Source organism: Chlorocebus sabaeus, chromosome 21, assembly GCF_047675955.1.
Source record: "Chlorocebus sabaeus isolate Y175 chromosome 21, mChlSab1.0.hap1, whole genome shotgun sequence".
NCBI classification, from domain to species: Eukaryota; Metazoa; Chordata; class Mammalia; order Primates; family Cercopithecidae; genus Chlorocebus; species Chlorocebus sabaeus.
Genome location: NC_132924.1, coordinates 104,250,812 through 104,268,783, shown reverse-complemented (window position 1 = coordinate 104,268,783; position 17,972 = coordinate 104,250,812). Strand labels below are relative to the sequence as shown.

The window sequence follows — 17,972 nt, the reverse complement described above, 5'->3', positions numbered from 1 at the left end:
TTTTTCTCAAAAAAGAAAAAAAAAATTTAAAAAACATGGAAGAATAATTTAAATAAACATTCTGCCACAGAATATATACCAATGGCCATTATGCACATGAGAAGATACTTAACATTATATGTCTTTCAGGAAATGCAAGTCAAAACCACAGTGAGGTGTCTCTTCACACCACAAGAATATCTATAATAACAAGAACAAGTGTTGGTAAGGATCTGGAGAAACTGAAACCCTCATCTATTGCTTATGAGCACGTGAAATGGTGGCACCACTTTGGAAAACAGTTTGGCAGTTCCTCAAAATGCTGAACATACAGTTACCAAATTACTCAGGAATTCTACTTCTAGCCATATGTATGCCAAGAGAAACGAAAATGTATGTCCACAAGGAAACCTGTATATGAATGTTCATGGCAGCATTATTTATAATGGCCTAAAGTGAAAACAATCCAAGTCCATGAACTGATGAATGGGTAAACAAAATGTGGTATAGCCATATAATGAAATCTTTTCAGCCCCAGAAAAAAGTAATAACTACTGATGATAGATGCTACAGCATGGATGAACCCGGAAAACATATGTGAAGTGAAGGAACCCTGTCTCAAAAGACTATATATTATATGATTCCATTTATACCAAATGTCCAGAATAGGCAAATCCATAGAGACAGGGACTAGATTAGTGGTTGCCTGGGGCTGGAGTGGGCTTGAGGGTGGGGAATGGGAACAGGGAACGGCTGCTGACGGGTACAGGGGTTTTTGTGGGGATGTTGAAAACGCTGTAAAATTAGATAATTGTGATGGTTGCACAATGGTATTAATACAGTAAAAAGCCATTGAACTATACACTTTATTTTTATTATTATTATTTTTGAGACAGGGTCTTGCTCTGTCACCTAGGCTGGAGTGCAGAGATGCAATCATGGTTCACTGCAGTCTCCACCTTCCCAGGCTCAGGTGATCTTCCCACCTCCACCTCCTGAGTAGCTGGGACAACAGGTGTGCACCACCACACAGCTAACTTACTTATTTTTTGTAAAGATTGGGTTTCTCTTTGTTGCCCAGGCTGCTCTTGAAGTCCTGGCCTCAAGTTATCCTCCTGACTCAGTCTCCCAAAGTGTTGAGATTACCAGTGTACACCTGGACCAAACTTTACACTTTAAATGGGCATTTTTTTTTAATGGTATGTGAACTATATCTCAATAAAGCTGTAAAAGAAATAAAAAGATGACCCAGTTTTGAATTCTAGTTCAATTACTGTTGCTGATCATACCAAGCTCATTCTCCTTCAAGATCTTCACATTTGCAAAGATCCACGTCGTGAGATCATTACCCCAAAATGTTGCACTGCTGGCTTCACATAATTTAGGTCTCCTGAATCTCTTATCCAGCGTTGCACAATTTCCCCCTACTCCTGTCAGTCATGTCAATTACCCTATTTTAGTTTTCTCATAGCTTTAATCACTATTGAAATCCTCTTGTTTCTTAATTTACCAGTTTCCTATCTGCCTCTTCCACTAGAATAAAAGCTCCATAAGAATAGTCTTAGTCACAGCTCTATCTGCGTGTCTGAAACAGTGTCTGGCACACAGTAAACATTCAGTAATAGATGTTGGATGTTGGATGAATGAAAGGTGGCCAACCTCCAAGTTTCACTTAATCTCTGTCAATCTTCATTTCCTAGCTACAAAGTGGCATTATAATAAAAATTACATTTAGTCCATAGGATTGGATTAAGAATTGAATAACAGTGCATGCAAAAACATACCTCATAGGCCAGGCACAATGGCTCAGGCCTGTAATCCAGCACTTTGGGAGGCTGAGGTGGGAGGATCTCTTGAGTCCAGGAGTTCAAGACCAGCCTGGGTAACGAAGTGAGACTCTGTCTCTACAAAAAAATAAAATTTAAAAAATTAGCTGGGCATGGTTGGTGCATGCCTGTAGTCCTAGCTACTGGGGAGGCTGAGGTGGGAGGACCGCTTGAGGCCAGGAGTTCGAGACTGCAGTGAGTTATGATCTCAACAGAATGACACCTGTCTCTAAAAAAAAAAAAAAGTTCATAGTAGACATTCAATAAATGTTAATAATAATTACTTTTACTATTAATACCACCACTACTACTCTCTAGTTAAAATGGTCCAGATGAGGATAATGAACAACTAAACTAAGTATTATCAATGGAAAAAGAATGCCTGGGTCCCATCTTCAAAGCTGGACAAGCTTTGCATTCAAGGGCCTTAGAATTTGGCCCCTCCTTAACCTAAATAATAATAGGTATAGTTATTATTGGATCACCTGGATTATAAAGAAGAGAAAACAATAAAAAATAAAGAAGGTGGCCAGGCACAGTGGCTCATGCCTGTAATCTCAGCATTTTGGAAGGCCGAGGTGGGTGGATCACTTGAGCTCATGAGTTCCAGACCAGCCTGGGCAACATGGCAAAACCCTGTCTCTACAAAAAATACAAAAATTAGCCAGGCGTGGTGTGCCTGTAGTCCCAGCTACTCAGGGGGCAGAGGTGGGAGAATGGCTTGAGTCCAGGAGGCAGAGGTTGCAGTGAGCTGAGATCACACCACTGTATTCCAGCTTATGCAATAAAGTCAGACCTTGTCTCAAAAATAAAACAAATAAAATAAAATAAAGGAGGAAAAGGAGGGGAAAAGAGAGAAAGACTAAAGAAAATTGCCCCAAAAAGAAGAGAAAAGGAGAGAATGGGCAGATCTTATATCTATTGATCATAATCCATTAACTTTTTTCCTTTATTTTTGTTGATATATAAAAGGTATACATATTTGGAGGGTACATGTGATAATACATTCATATAATTTGTAAAGATTAAATCAGTGTAATTGGAATATCCATCACCTTAAATATTTGCCTTTTTTTAAAAAGACAAATATTTAAATGCTAGAGACATTTAAATTACCCTCTTCTAGCTGTTTTGAAATGCACAATTGGCCAGGTGCAGTGGCTCACGCCTGTAGTCCCAGTACTTTGGGAGGCTGAGGCAGGTGGATCACTTGAGGTCAAGAGTTCGAGACCAGTCTGGCCAACATGGTGAAAATTGTCTCTACTAAAAATACAAAAAGGCCAGGCGTGGTGGCTCACACCTGTAATCCCAGTACTTTGGGAGGCCGAGGCAGTTGGATCACCTGAGGTCAGGAGTTTGAGACCAGCTTGGCCAACATGGTGAAACCCCATCTCTACTAAAAATACAAAATTTAGCAGGGCGTGGTGATGGGCACCGGTAATCCCAGCTATTCAGGAGGCTTAGGCACAAGAATCGCTTGAACCTGGGAGGTGGAGGTTGCAGTGAGCCGAGATTGCACCATTGCACTTCAGCCTGGGCGACAGAATGAGACTTTGTCTCAAAAAACAAAACAAAACAAAACAAAACAAAAAATAGCTGAGTGCGGTGGTGGGTGCCTGTAATCCCAGCTACTTGGGAGGCTGAGGCAGGAGAATCGCTTGAACCCAGGAAGCAGAGGTTGCAGTGAGCCAAGATTGTGCCACTGCACTCCAGCCTGGGCAACAAGAGTGAAACTCCAGCTACAAAAAAAAAAAAAAAAAAAAAGCACAATTGATTGTTGTAAACTATAGTTTACAATATAGATCACCCTCCTGATCTATCAAACACTAGGTTTTCTTTCTTCTTACTGTATATTTGTACATTAATCAACCTCTGTTCACCCTTCTCTTCCCCTTCCATTAACTTTTTATCCACTTATTAAATATTACACAAGAATTTAGTGAGCTTTCATTGAGTACAAATACTTGTACAAGAATTTAGTGAGCTTTCATTGAGTACAAATATATCGAGCCATATATTTGGCTCTTCCTTGGTGACTTAAAAGATCCATGTCATGAAGTCATCAAAGCATAAATCTGAACCACATGGAGAGTGAGGCTGCTGTGTGGAAGCAGGTCATGCAGCCAGGGACTGACGTGTACCTACTGAGCAGCATCCACATCGAGGCTTGTCACATTTGTAATACTCCTCCCCAAAAGTCAGACAGAGTCACTGAAAGTTCTCCTTCACTGTCTTTTGTGAAGGAAATGATATGTTATAGTGGCATATCCATCAGGAAAGTTATGATTATGCTACAAGAACAAATGACCCCCAAACCTCAGTGGCTTACAACAACAGTTTTGTTCCCATTCATGCTGCTTGTCCATGTTAAGTCAGCTGTGACTCTGCTCTAGTTTATCTTCACTCAGAGACCCAGACTGAGTGAAGCAGCCACTATTATCTGAAACACCACTGGTTGTCATGAAGAGGGAAAAGAAAAATGGTGAACCACACTCTGCCCCAAATCAACACACACATCCCTTTCACCCACCTTTCATGTGCCGTTGGAACATTGCTGCCCCCATCCTGTTGGGATTTGGCCCTAAGATGTTCTCCCATGCCTGGAAATTCTGATTATGCACTTGCTGTGCTTTCCTATCTAGAACAGATCTCTGAACTTTGACCTCCCTTCAGACCTCTAACCCCTGACTCTGAGCTTGACTTTTCTTTCCAGATTCAAGTGCACATCGCTCTTCCTCTATGGATGACTCAACCCTAGCTCTCCCTCTCTCCCCAACATTTTTCTCCCAACCTTTTGTGCTCGGAAGCTGCCCTTACCTCCCCACCAGCACCTGAATCTTCCCAAGCAACAGACCCAGAATAAAGGAGAGGGGGACACTGGAGGAAATGCTTCTGCAGTTTCCTTCTCTGTGGAGTTTGACACTCCTAGCTCCCTGTCTGGCCTGTCTCGTTCTTCCTCCTTAAAAGAGTGACTTAATCCAATTGATGAATGGGTGAAGATGACACAGTCTAGCACCTCTCTTCTTCCTCTTATGTATCTGCCTGCCCAGAATGAGGATATCATTGTGCCCTGCTTCTCTGGTGGGACCGGGTCTTCTTTCTGACCCAACCCCGCTATCCCAGGATGGGAAGGCCTGTCCTGGTCAAACGTTGTTGCTTGTGACAGGGTGAATAAGTCTACATAAGTATGTCTACCTTCAGCTGTACCATTAGCTTTCCCAATAAACAGCCTTTATCAGTAATCAAGGCGGTTATGGACTGAATAACAACCTCTCAAATTTATATGTTGATATCCTAACCAATACAAGGTGATGGACCAGGCACAGTGGCTCACACCTATAATCCCAGCACTTTGAGAGACCAAGGCAGGTGGATCACTTGAGACCAGGAGTTTGAGATCAGCCTGGCCAATATGGTGAAAGCCATCTCTACTAAAAATACAAAAAAATACCCCCCCCAAAAAAAATATGTATACTAGCTGGGTGTCGTGGTGCATGCCTGTAGTCCCAGCTATTCGGGAGGCTGAGGCAGGAGAATCACCTGAACCTGGAAGGTGGAGGTTGCACTGCACTCCAGCCTGGGAGACAGAGTAAGACTCCGTCTGAAATAAGACAAAACAAAACAAAACAAAACAAACTAGGTGATGGTATTAGGAGGTGGGGCCTTTGGGAGGTCACGAGGTCATGAGGGTGGAGTCCTCATGAATGGGACTAGTGACTTCAGAGAGCTCTCTTGCTGTCTTTCTGCAATGCAAGGATATAGCAAGAAGTTGACTGTCTGCAACCTGGAAGATGCCCTTACCAGAACTTGACCATGCTGGCACCCTGATCTTGGATTTCCAGTCTCCAGAACTGTGAGAAATAAATTTCTGTTGTTTGTAAGCCAACCAGCCAATGGTACTTTATTATAGCAGTCTGAATTGACTAAGACAAAGGTGATATTTTGGTCTCTATCTGCTCACGCTTTGGTCTAACTTCTCATCTTGACCAGAGATGGAAAGTGGGTAACAAAATGTTACTAATGGGATCTTCTCAGAAGCCAAGAAGGGAAATAATTTAAAAGACAACTGTGTGTCTCAGCACTAAGAAAGGAGCTTTACAAATGTTAGTTTATTTAATCCCTACAACCACCTCCGAGTAGTGTTCCTTATTGTCCCGTATCACATAGAAGAAAACTGAGGCTCAAAGAAGTTAAGAAACTTGCCCAAGTTCTCATAGTGAGTGGCAGATGTCTCTCTAATTTCAAAGCCCAAGCACTGCTTACGAGCTTGTCTTTGAGTGACACCAAGACACTCCTCAGGGACTGAGGCAGCAATCTCATCTCTCAACTTTTTTTTTTTTTTTTTTGAGACAGGGTCTTGCTCTGTTGCCCAGGCTGGAGTGCAGTGATGCAATCACAGTTCACTACAGCCTTGACTTTCCTGGGCTCAGCTGATCCTCCCACCTCAGGCTCCCCAGTAGCTGGGACCTCAGTTATATGCCACCACACTGTTTATTTTTGTATTTTTTGTAGAGTTGGGGTTTCACCATGTTGCCCAAGCTGGTCTCAAACTCCTGGGCTCAGATCATCTGCCCACCTCACCCTCCCAAACTGCTGGGATTACAGGTGTGAGCCACCACACCCGGCAGCAATCTTATCTGAATACCTTATCATAACCAACTGAGCTGGCAGTTGGGCAACACGCAGGGAAGGCAAAGATGATACAGTCAAAGGACAAGAAGTAAGATGATTATAAAATTCTTGGCCGAAAAACATCAAGGAATCTATTTTTGCCAGTTTTCTTGAAGACTTTGAACAAATGACCTCCCCTGTCCCCAACTTATGTTTTGGCACCCCTAGTTGTAAAATAACTTAATAATACCCATTCCTACTTAAGTCAGAGAACATGTCATGTTTCTCTGAGCCTGACCCCAGCACAGTTGTCCCTGTACTCCTACTTGCTATTGAAAAACAAATGTATGATCTATTGCCTCGGGTGGCACATGGAGTGAAAACAATTATAATGAATACTGAATGAACTTAACAGTATATAAAAACCAGAAGTAGTGAATTGATGAACAGAAGTGATATTAAAATGTCAGGCTGGGCACAGTGGCTCACACCTATAATCCTAGCACTTTGAGAGGCCAAGGCAGGATCGCTTGAAGCCAGGGTTTTTTTAAGAGATGGGATCTCACTACGTTGCCCATAAAAAAATTAGCCAGCCATGGTGGTACACATCTGTAGCTCCAGCTACTTGGGACCTGAGGTGGTGGGAATCACTTGAGCCTAGGAAGTCAAGGCTGCAATGAGCTATGATTGTGACACTGCACTCCAGCCTGGGTGACAGAGCGAGACTCTGCGGCAAAAAAAAAAAAAAAAAAAAAAAGTCAGCCACAGGTATCTGATCCTTTAGACAGACAAAGCTTTGATCTGACCCCTGAAGGACAGTCAACTGGCCGGCTGAACCACAGTCCCTCTTTGTGAGCCAACAAACTCCTCAAATGCCAAGGGACCTGGCAGGGTTTCCAGGAGCTCAAACCACTGCTTTCTTCTCATCTTGTCCACAAAAACTCAGAAAGTGCAAGGGCACCCCACAGGCTACTAACCACATTCCCAGTGGTCCTCCAGGGAAATCTGATGCTAAAAAATGGACCTTTTCCAAAATAGGCTCAAGCCAGATGAGGAATTACAGAAAGGACAGCCCCCCCATGGAAAATACCCTGCCTCTGAATCCCCAATGTCTTCATTAGGGAACTGAAAACACAGCCACACCAGCTGGTCTCAGCTGCTTTGAAGCACCGTGGCACAGTGGAAAGAGCAAGGCTGAGGACTGGCACCAGGGATGAGGTTTCTAGTCCCCAGCCCTGCCAAGTTCTAGCTGGGTTATCTTGGCAAAGGTACTTAATTTCTCTGGGCCTCACTCTCCTCATTTGTAGAACAAAGTTTGACCAGACTGTGATATCTTCTCGTTCTAACATCCTTTCTCTCTCCTCTTTGGATTAGCATTTTACATTTGAAGACAATTAAGGGAAATTCTTGGCTGCTACGTTTTGCAGAGACCCTGCTTAATATGGTTTGGCTGTGTCCCCACCAAATCTCAACTTGAATTGTATCTCCCAGAATTCCCACGTGTTGTGGAAGGGACCCAGAGGGAGGTAATTGAATCATAGGGGCCGGTCTTTCCCATACTATTCTTGTGACAGTGAATAAGTCTCACGAGATCTGATGGGTTTATCAGGGGTTTCTGCTTTTGCTTCTTCCTCATTTTTCTCTTGCTGCCACCATGTAAGAAGTGCCTTTCACTTCCCGCCATGATTCTGAGGCCTCCCCAGCCATGTGGAACTGGAAGTCCAATTAAACTTCTTTTTCTTCCCAGTCTCTAGTGTGTCTTTCTTGGCAGCATGAAAACGGACTAATACACTGCTACTCCAGTGATCATGCCTGTCTCCTCTTCATATTCTTCATTGGCTTCCCTTTTCTCATGAGGGTAAGCCAAAATTCTCTTGATTGGCCCATGCCTGTCTATACAGCCACTCTCCTCTCACCCCTACCAATCACACATTTTATTCTCTGGCAATATTGAACTACTTGTACTTTCTCATAATACCCTGACTGCAATATTAAATATTTATTGAGCATGTACTGTATGTTAGACACATTTATAAACCTTTGCACATACTGTTTGCTTTGCCTGGTATGCCTTGGGTTAATTAGGGTAGAGCTTGCTGCTGTAACAAGCAAGCTATGAAATGTCAGTAGATTAACACAACATAAGGTTATTTCTTATCCATGTAGCAGCTCCATAAAGTCTTCCACCCAAGGTCCTTCTGCCAGCCTCTCAGCTTCAGAGGCCTTTGCTTCCAGAGCTGGTAGCCAGGAAGGAGAAGGAAGCAAAGGCAAACCCACATCTTCATCTGTCCCAGCAATGACCCACATCACCTCTGCTCACGTTCCACTAATAAGAACTGGCCACCTGTCCCCACAGAGATGTACAGGGAATTGGAAGTTGTTTGGGTCACTTCCCATAAAAACATAATACTTTGCAAGGACAGCACAAATCTTTAATTTTTTTTTTTTTTTTTTTTTTTGAGATGGAGTTTCGCTCTTGTTGCCTAGGCTGGAGTGCAGTGGCACAATCTCAGCTCACTGCAACCTCTGCCTCCTGGGTTCAAGTGATTCTCCTGCCTCAGCCTCCTGAGAGCTGGGACCACAGGTGTGTGCCACCACACCTGGCTAATTTTTGTATTTTTAGTAGAGATGGGGTTTCATCCTGTTGACCAAGCTGGTCTCAAACTCCTGACCTCAAGTGATCTGCCTGCATTGGCCTCCCAAAGTGTTGGGATTACAGGCGTGAGCCACCATGCCTGGCCAAATATCTTTTTTTTTTTTTTTTTTTTTTTTTTTTTTAGAGACGGAATCTCACTCTGTTGCCCAGGCTGGAGTGCAGTGGCGTGATCTCAGCTCACTGCAAGCTCTGCCTCCCAGGTTCACGCCATTCTCCTGCCTCAGCATCCCGAGTAGCTGGGACCACAGGTGTCTGCCACCACGCCCGGCGAATTTTTGTATTTTTAGTAGAGATGGGGTTTCACCATTGTTAGCGAGGATGTTCTTGATCTCCTGATCTTGTGATCTGCCCACCTCGGCCTCCCAAAGTGCTGGGATTACAGGCATGAGCCCCCGTGCCCAGCCTCAAATCTTTGATTGTTAAATAGCCATCTCATGCCTTTCCTCAATGTGGCAAAAGTTTATTCACCCTTCAGACCTCAGTGCTACCTCCTTTGTGAAGCCTTCCCTGACCTATGTAGGCAGATCTAGGCCCTCTCCTTTTCCTTGTCCCACTGCACTTTGCACTTTTCTCCATGACATTCATCACATTGTACTGTGTAGTTTACATGCCAGTCTCCTCAACTGGACTGTGATCCTTGAGATCAAGAATCTTGTATTTTTATTTCTGTGTTCTGACAGTTTAGCATAGTGAATAGTAAGGAGTAGTTTTATAATGATATTGAACAAATAAATGTATATAGATACATAAATAATTGAATTAAATAGCGAGTAAATGAAAGAATCAATGAATGATTACCCTAAAAGAGCAGTTGGTCTTTACGGAGGAAGAAAGACCCCAGTTAAAAGAAAAAAAAAAAATGGTGATTCAAGGTTATCCAATATATTTTTGAAAATAAGCTATTCATATAAATATTACTATTATAATTAACATTTTACATTAATATTTATTTGGAACATTTCTCTCCCATAAGCTTCATGAAGGTAGGGACCTCATATCTATTATTCTTTGTTCTGACTCCAGCATTTAGCACACTGTCTCGCACATAGTAGGCACTCAACAATTATTTTGGAATGAACAAATGGAAAAGAAATGAATAAATACATGAATGAAGATTGCACCCTTAACCCAATAATTCACATCCTAAGTGCATAACTTGGATTATAATAGGAAAGCATAGATGGACCAGTGAAAAGTTACCACCATAGGCTGGGCACGGTGGCTCATGCCTGTAATCCCAGCATTTTGGGAGGCCAAGGCGGGTGGATAACCTGAGGTCAGGAGTTTGAGACCAGCCTGGCCAACATGGTGAAACCCTATCTCTACTAAAAACACAAAACTTAGCTGGGCATGGTGGCACACCTGTAATCCCAGCTACTTGGGAGGCAGAGGCAGGAGAACTACTTGAACCTGGGAGGCTGAGGTTACAGTGAGCCGAGATTGTGCCACTGCATTCCAGCTTGGGCAACAAAGCAAGATCTTATCTCAAAAAATAAAAATAAAAATAGACTGAGCACGGTGGCTCATGCTTGTAAAATCCCAGCACTTTGAGAGGCCAAGGCAGGTGGATCACGAGGTCAGGAGATTGAAACCATCCTGGCTAACATGGTGATAACTCATCTCTACTAAAAATACAAAAAATTAGCTGGACATGGTGGCACACGCCTGTAGTCCCAGCTATGCAGGAGGCTGAGGCAGCAGAATTGCTTGAACCTGGGAGGCGGAGGTTGCAGTGAGCTCAGATCTTGCCACTGTACTCTGGCCTGGATGACAGAGCGAGACTCCATCTCAAAAAATAAAAAATAAAAATAATAAAATAAAAATAAAAATAAAAGTTACCTCCATAACTAGAAAAATGGCACAAAGTGCATGTCGGAACCTTACCACTATTCCCTTGTACATCACCCTCTTTACATGAGATGATAACAAACATTATTTGAGGAAGCTAAAATCTCAATGGGAATGCTAGCCTGTGAGTAAATGAGGACAAATGGATGTCTCTAAAATAGCCAAACTATGAAATAGCCTTTGTAAATTGGTTAATGAGAGAAACAGGAAGAAAGAGTCCAAACAGTAACGGAGTCATGACAACCGTGAAAAATACATTGATCGAGAAAAGACAGAAACATTTAAAAATATTTTAAGAAGACATATTGCAATGAGCTAAATGTTTATGTCTCCCCCACATTTATACATCGAAACTTAACCCCTAATGTGATGAAATTAGGCAGTGGAGCCTTTGAGAAGTGATTAGGTCATGAGGACAGAAGCCCCAGGAATGGGATAAGTGCATGCCCTTATAAAAGAGACCCCAGAGAGCTAGCCTGCACCGTCCACCATGTGAGGACACAACAAGAAGACGCCCTCTATGAACTAGAAAGCAGGCCCTCACCAGACGTCAAATCTGCTGATGACCTGATCTTGGACTTTACAGTCTCCAGAACTGTGGGCAATAAATTTCTGTTGTTTACAAGTTACCCAGTTTATAGTATTTTGGGATAGCAACCCAAACAGACTAAAACAGATATGAGGACAGTTTTTCAAATGTTCATAACACATTTATTCTCTTCATAGGTCCTATGTGACAAAGTTTGGTTTAGATATGCCACATGGCTTTGGGCAGATGACTTGCCAGATTTTGTAATGAGAACCATCTGATGAGAAGAGCAACGTGCAAGTGTGTTCACAATTTACGATCAGCATGTCTGCATGGGCTTGGTCTAGGTACCTTGGAACTCTGGAAAGTCCTATGTATGAACAAGTTAAGTTCCAGTTTGGACTGATTTGTAGTAATAATGAGCTTGATGGATGGACTTTTTCCAGAAACTGACCGAGACACTAATGGTAGGTTTGGTCATTAAATAAACTGAAAATAAGATAGCATATTTATTTTCCACATCTTTGATGATACGCAAGAACAGGACTGTCTGCCTGTTCTGAGGAACTCTCTGTTTTTCTGTGGGGCAGAAACTGCTATGAACTGAGCTTGGAGCTAGACTGTACTTCCTAGCCTCTCTCAACGTTGGGTAGGGCCATTGACTGAACTCAGTCAAAGGCATGTGAAAGTGATGGGTGCCAGTTCCAGGTCTGGCCCATAACAATCCTCCTGTGCAGTTATCTGCAGGCTCTCTTTTTTACCGGCTGGATGGAAAGGACTCTGGGGACCCCACGGAAGACAGAGTCCCAAGATGGAAGGAGGTTATGTGCTTGAATTACTGCATAGAATCAAATCACCACATTCTACACACCTCCACCTCTACCAATCCGTATTGGACTGTGACAAGAACAGTATTTGCTTGGGGTCAAACCATTGAAATTTGGAGGTCATTTGTTATTACAATTAGCCTATCTGACCAATACAATCCCTTTGCCCAACTTTCCTGTTGGTCACAAGTAGAAAGAGAGACTAAGGTAAATTTCTGGAGTCTCAGTGCATGGTTTCAGATGATCTAGACAAAAGAAGGCATCAGCAGCAAAGCTCAACATCAAGGAATTTTGCAGGATTCTGGAATGAATTTTAAAGCCTTAGAAATTCCCACAGAGCTGAAACCATGCATCTCCTTATCTCACTGTCTCCTCTGGACATTTTTATATTCTTGGGAGAACAGTGAATAACCATCTCCAAACTAGTTCTTGTGTGAAACCCAACCCAGCCTATGTGATTTATTTAATATGTCTGGAGTCTAGTCAATACCACACTTAAACCTGTCTTGTGTTTGTCTTTTGTTAAACATGGTAATTAAATAGAAGAAAAAAATAAACTGGTAAGAAACTTTGTGTTTAGAGGTACGTAATATTTTTAAAATTATTATAAAATGTTGTGGTTGAGTACAATACTAATGGGCAATTATGGAGAACCCAAATGCTGTGGTGAAAATGAGGTCTTTGGGTGTTTGCCTGAAGATGTTATTGGGAAACTATTGTTTACTTACCAGACTTTGAAAATTAAGTCCTTCTTCAAGTAGCCTCCGGGTATTAAGGACAATAAATAAAGATGTGCTGACTGAAAGCTTTTAAAAAAACAACTTGTTACAGCCCTTAAAATAATAAGGTATAAATTCAGTTTAAAACAGAATATTCCAAATTCATCCGGCCTGCCCAACAGAACACCAAGATTAAAAAGCTGGAATCTACTGGTCAACTCTCTAAAGATGTCGCACCAAATGAAGTTTAGCAGGGACCTGGGACTGCAGTTCTAGTAAATGCTAGATAGCTTCTGGCTGTTCATTGTAACCTTGAGCCCATTTATGGAAAGGCAATGACCTTATCTTCCTATCCTGGAGGTGTCTACAGGGAGAGAAAAACCTGGAAATAGTCAGTACCCCGGTGGAGGGAAGAGGTAAGAGATGTAGAAGAAGGTCTTATGTATGTATGTATGTATGTATTGAGACGGAGTCTTGCTCTGTTGCCCCAGGCTAGAGTGCAGCTGCAGGATCTTGGCTCACTGCAATCTCTGCCTTTGGGGTTCAAGCAATTCTCCTGCTGTTGCCTCCCAAGTAGCTGGGACTACAGGTATGCACCACCATGCCTGGCTAATTTTTGTAATTTTAGTAGAGATGGGGTTTCACCATGTTGGCCAATCTGGTCTCAAACTCCTGACCTCAAGTGATCTGCCTGCCTCAGCCTCCCAAAGTGCTAGGATTACAGGCATGAGCTACCATGCCCAGCCAGAAAGTCTCATTTCTTAGAAGTGAGATGAGAGAGGTTGACTTAGGATAGTACTTTTCTCTTTGGGGAAAAATATTCTATTGCCTTATTTTCAAGGGGCTTAAACTAAGCTTGTGTGATCTTCCAACTTTCCACAAACTTTCCTTCTATCCTTTTTCCCCAAGACACTCTATTCCTTTTTCTTTCCACCTAAAGTGCTAAATTTCCATAAACATGCAGACTTGGTACTTCTGAGACAATCACCTAGGAATCAAGCAGAGGAATAGGCAAGCTTAAGGAAATGGAGCTAAGGCATTAGTTCCCATGGGAAACTATGGAGCCAAAGAACTGAGTGTCTCCCTCAAGATAGGGTCTGTTCATCAACACAAAGGATGTGGGACTTCCTTGTACATTCCCTAATCAGAGCCCTTAGACTAGACAGTTCTTGAGGGAGACCTGTGTGGCCATGCAGAACTATGTTAACGTGAGTGCTTTGCAACCTCTTCTGTCAATGATCAGATTCATTGTTCCCCCAAGAGCTGTATGCTTTGAAAAACTTTTATCTACCAAATAAATTACATTTACAAAGAAAACACATTAAGTATTTATTGTGTATGAGGTATTGTATGAATAAGTGCCTTACACATATTATCTAGAATTCTCACAGTAGGCTGCAAAATGGTGATTATTACCCCATTTTACAAATGAGTATATTGGTTGAGAGATGTTAAGTAAATTGCCCACGACGACTGCAAGAAACAAAATTCTGGTTCTCGTAGACAGCCTCACCTCTCTACCATATTCTTTCCAGTGTACTCCCTTTATTCTATAGACAACACAAACAATCTGATTTTTTTTTTTTTTTTTTAAGATGCAATCTTGCTCTATTGCCCAGGCTGGAGTGCAGTGGCACGATCTCAGCTCACTGCAACCTCTGCCTCCCGTATTCAAGCAATTCTCGTGTCTCAGCCTCCCAAGCAGCTGGGACTACAGGTGTGCACCACCATGCCTGGCTAATTTTTGTATTTTTAGTAGAGATAGGGTTTCGCCATGTTGATCAGGCTGGTCTCAAACTCCTGGCCTCATGTGATCCACCGGCCTTGGCCTCCCAAAATGTTGGGATTACAGGTGTGAGCCACAGAACTTCTTAATATGAGATGCAGTTTTTACTATGAGTTGGTGCTGCATGACCTCCACTATCTCCCAGGCCCCCACTCTCCCCAAAAAGGAAAGAAACCTTCCATTATTTTAGTTAACTTGGTCAGGCTTTATTGAGGGTAAATATACAATATCTTCCAGGCTTTTTTTGAAGTACTAGACATAGTTGAAGCAATGCCATTACTATCCTATAGAACTAGGAGAGCCTGGAGAACCTGGAATGGAAGCTGGGTAGGAGGGAATTCACATAGACCCAGCCACAGCCCCTCCTCCGCTGGGATTCTTCCACTCCTTTGATTCTATGGAGTGTTCAGTAACAAACCCTGGGCTGATGTGAAGCAGGAGAATTTTTCTGGAACACAACATTTGGTAGGCATCAGGGAATCAGGGAAGTATGCCAGCCTAGGCTGTGGAGTGGCAAAAGGAGGAAATGAAAGAAGAGTGGGTGGGGAGAAAGAGGGAGAAGGAGCAAGGCAGAAGAAGAAAGAAAAAAGAGAGAAAAAAGAAAGAAAGGGGCTGTGCATAAAGAGGAAGAAAAGAGAACAGGATGGCTGACTCTATACTGTTTGGCCTTGCAAACTACCATGGGGTCTTTGTCACCAAACATAAAAAGTAAGTGCCAGTGGAGGTGAGAGACATGTGTGCCTAAGTCCCCTGGGAGGGCTATTGTTGAAGCATTATTTCCTCAAAGGTACTTTTCCTCCCTCCTTACCCAAGTGAAGTCAGAATCTTTAAAAATTACAGAATAGGCCAGGCGCAGTGGCTCACACCTGTAATCCTAGCCCTTTGAGAGGCAAAGGCAGGTGGATCACCTGAGGTCAGTAGTTCAAGACCAGCCTGGACACATGGTGAAACCCCGTCTCTACTAAAAATACAAAAAAATTAGCTGGACATGGTGGCGGGCGCCTATAATCCCAGCTACTTGGGAAGTTGAGGCAGGAGAATTGCTTGAACCCGGGAAATGGAGGTTGCAGTGAGCCGAGATCGCACCATTGCACTCCAGCCTGGGTGACAGAGTAGGATTCTGTCTCAAAAAAAAAAAAAAAAAAAAAAAAAAATTACAGAAGAAGTGGAGAAAATGTATTTTACTAATTCCAGTTGCAAGACAAAAAGTGTTAGTCTAGTATCCTAAGGTTAGATTCTGTCCTGCTAAGGCAGAAAATTCACAACTTCTCTAGCTGAAAAACAAAAGTGCAAAAACAAAAAATGAACACAAATAAGCAATAATAACTAAAAAAAAAAAAAAAAAACCCAAAAACCGTCTGGGGATCCAGAAATATAGGCAACCTTGGGCAGAGTTTACCTGACGTGGGTATTTAATTGCTATATATAAACAAAAGTGTATATATGGATATTAAAAATAACTCATTTTCCTTAGAAACCCAAATTCTTACTTTTGTAAATGAAACTATTCAAAATTAGTTCCTTATATTTCCCTGGGTCACTTATTCAGTGTATAGTAGCTAAAAGACAAGAAGTAAGCATCAAACAAAGAGGACAGATGCATACTTTTTCCTTACTCTAAATTTAAATGGTATTCAAGAAACATCTTAAAATTTGTTTGTTCTGCATCTGAAATAGATGCTCTTCCTTAATTTTTTATTCGGTAATCTGAAGTGATTTGTCAGAGTTAGGGGAGGAGTGGAGGGCAGGGCTATTTTAAAATGCCATAAAGGCTCTCCTGTATCTGAATTCCCAAAGTGTTCTGTCTTTAGTAAGTGTTAGCAAAAAGATCTATTTGTCTATGGTTAAATCCTGGCTCACTACCAATTTCAGAGTACCTTTTTACTGGGCCCAGAGAAAGAACAGTGTCTGCTAGACCTCATATTCCAGAAAGTTTTGCCCTGATGGAACCCTCTGGGAGACAAACTTGAACTCCTGTGTCTACTCTATAGAGAAGGAAAAGCCTCTGCCTTTATCTTCTTATCCTTTATACAGGATAAAGGCTATATCCTGGGTGCCAGGCAACTCCTCAGAGTCCCTTTATCTGAAGAGGTAAAGTGGGGACAATCATTTCTTGAAAGTGCAATCAGGCCGGGCGCAGTGGCTCACACCTGTAATCCTGGCACTTTGAGAGGCCAAGGCAGGTGGATCACCTGAGGTCACGAGTTTGAGACCAGCCTGGCCAACATGGTGAAACCCCATCTCTACTAAAAATATGAAAATTAGCTGGGCATGGTGGCACACACCTGTAGTCCCCAGTACTCGGGAGGCTGAGGTGGGAGAATTGCTTGAACCCAGGAGGCAGAGGTTGCAGTGAGCCGAGATCGTGTCACTGCACTCCAGTTTGGGCTACAAAGTGAGACTTCGCCTCAAAAAAATAAATAAATAAATAAATAAAAATAGGTGCAATCATCAGTTCTTCATTTTAAGAAACTTATATATGTATATTTTGAGACAGGGTCTAGCTCTGCTGCCCAGGCTGGAGTGCACTGGCATAATCATGGCTTACTGCAGCCTCAACCTCTCAGGCTTGAGCGATCTTCCCACCTAGCCTCCCAAGTAGCTGAGATGACAGGCACATGCCACCACACCCAGCTAATTTATTATTATTATTACTAATTGTAGAGATGAGGTCTCACTATATTGCCCAGGCTGGTCTTGAACTTCTGGGCTAAAGTAATCCTGCCTTGGCCTCCCAAAGTGCTGGGAGTACAGGCATGAGCCACCACATCCGGTCTTAAAAACTTACTTTTAACAGGCTGTTGTCACCTTAACCCAGTGAAAAGTATTGGCCTCATGAACAGTAGAACAACCAGACATTATGTACAACCTAATATGAGGCAGTAGGAAGTACACAGCATTACCTGTGAAGAATTCTTACCAAAACGTTTCACTCTTATCAAGCCTTTAGGTCTAACTTTCTGTTTATAAGAAATGCGGAGAACGGAAGTACAAGTTTAAGAACGCGATAAAGAAGCAATCAGACAAGGTAGAACATTCTGTAGAACAACTGCCCCAGAATCATCAAGACGTCAATGTCATGAAAAACAAAAAAATGTATGTGAGTGTGGAAGAAAGAGACAGTTCTAAATAAAGAGCCTTAAAAAACATAATAACCAGGCCGGGAGTGGTGGCTCACGCCTGTAATCCCA

The 17,972-nt window shown here is 42.4% G+C and overlaps 1 protein-coding gene across 2 annotated transcripts in view; it reads right to left on the bottom strand.

The window, feature by feature from the left end:
* MKLN1 (muskelin 1) overlaps window positions 1-17,972 on the bottom strand; it is a 376,455-nt gene that overhangs the window by 203,919 nt on the left and 154,564 nt on the right. For both annotated transcript variants that reach the window (XM_073009344.1, XM_073009343.1), the window contains one exon: window positions 1,764-1,883. In XM_073009344.1, coding sequence (XP_072865445.1) covers window positions 1,764-1,768 — 5 coding nt within the window. In that variant the 5' untranslated portion in view covers window positions 1,769-1,883. The remainder of the gene's footprint in view (window positions 1-1,763; window positions 1,884-17,972) is intronic.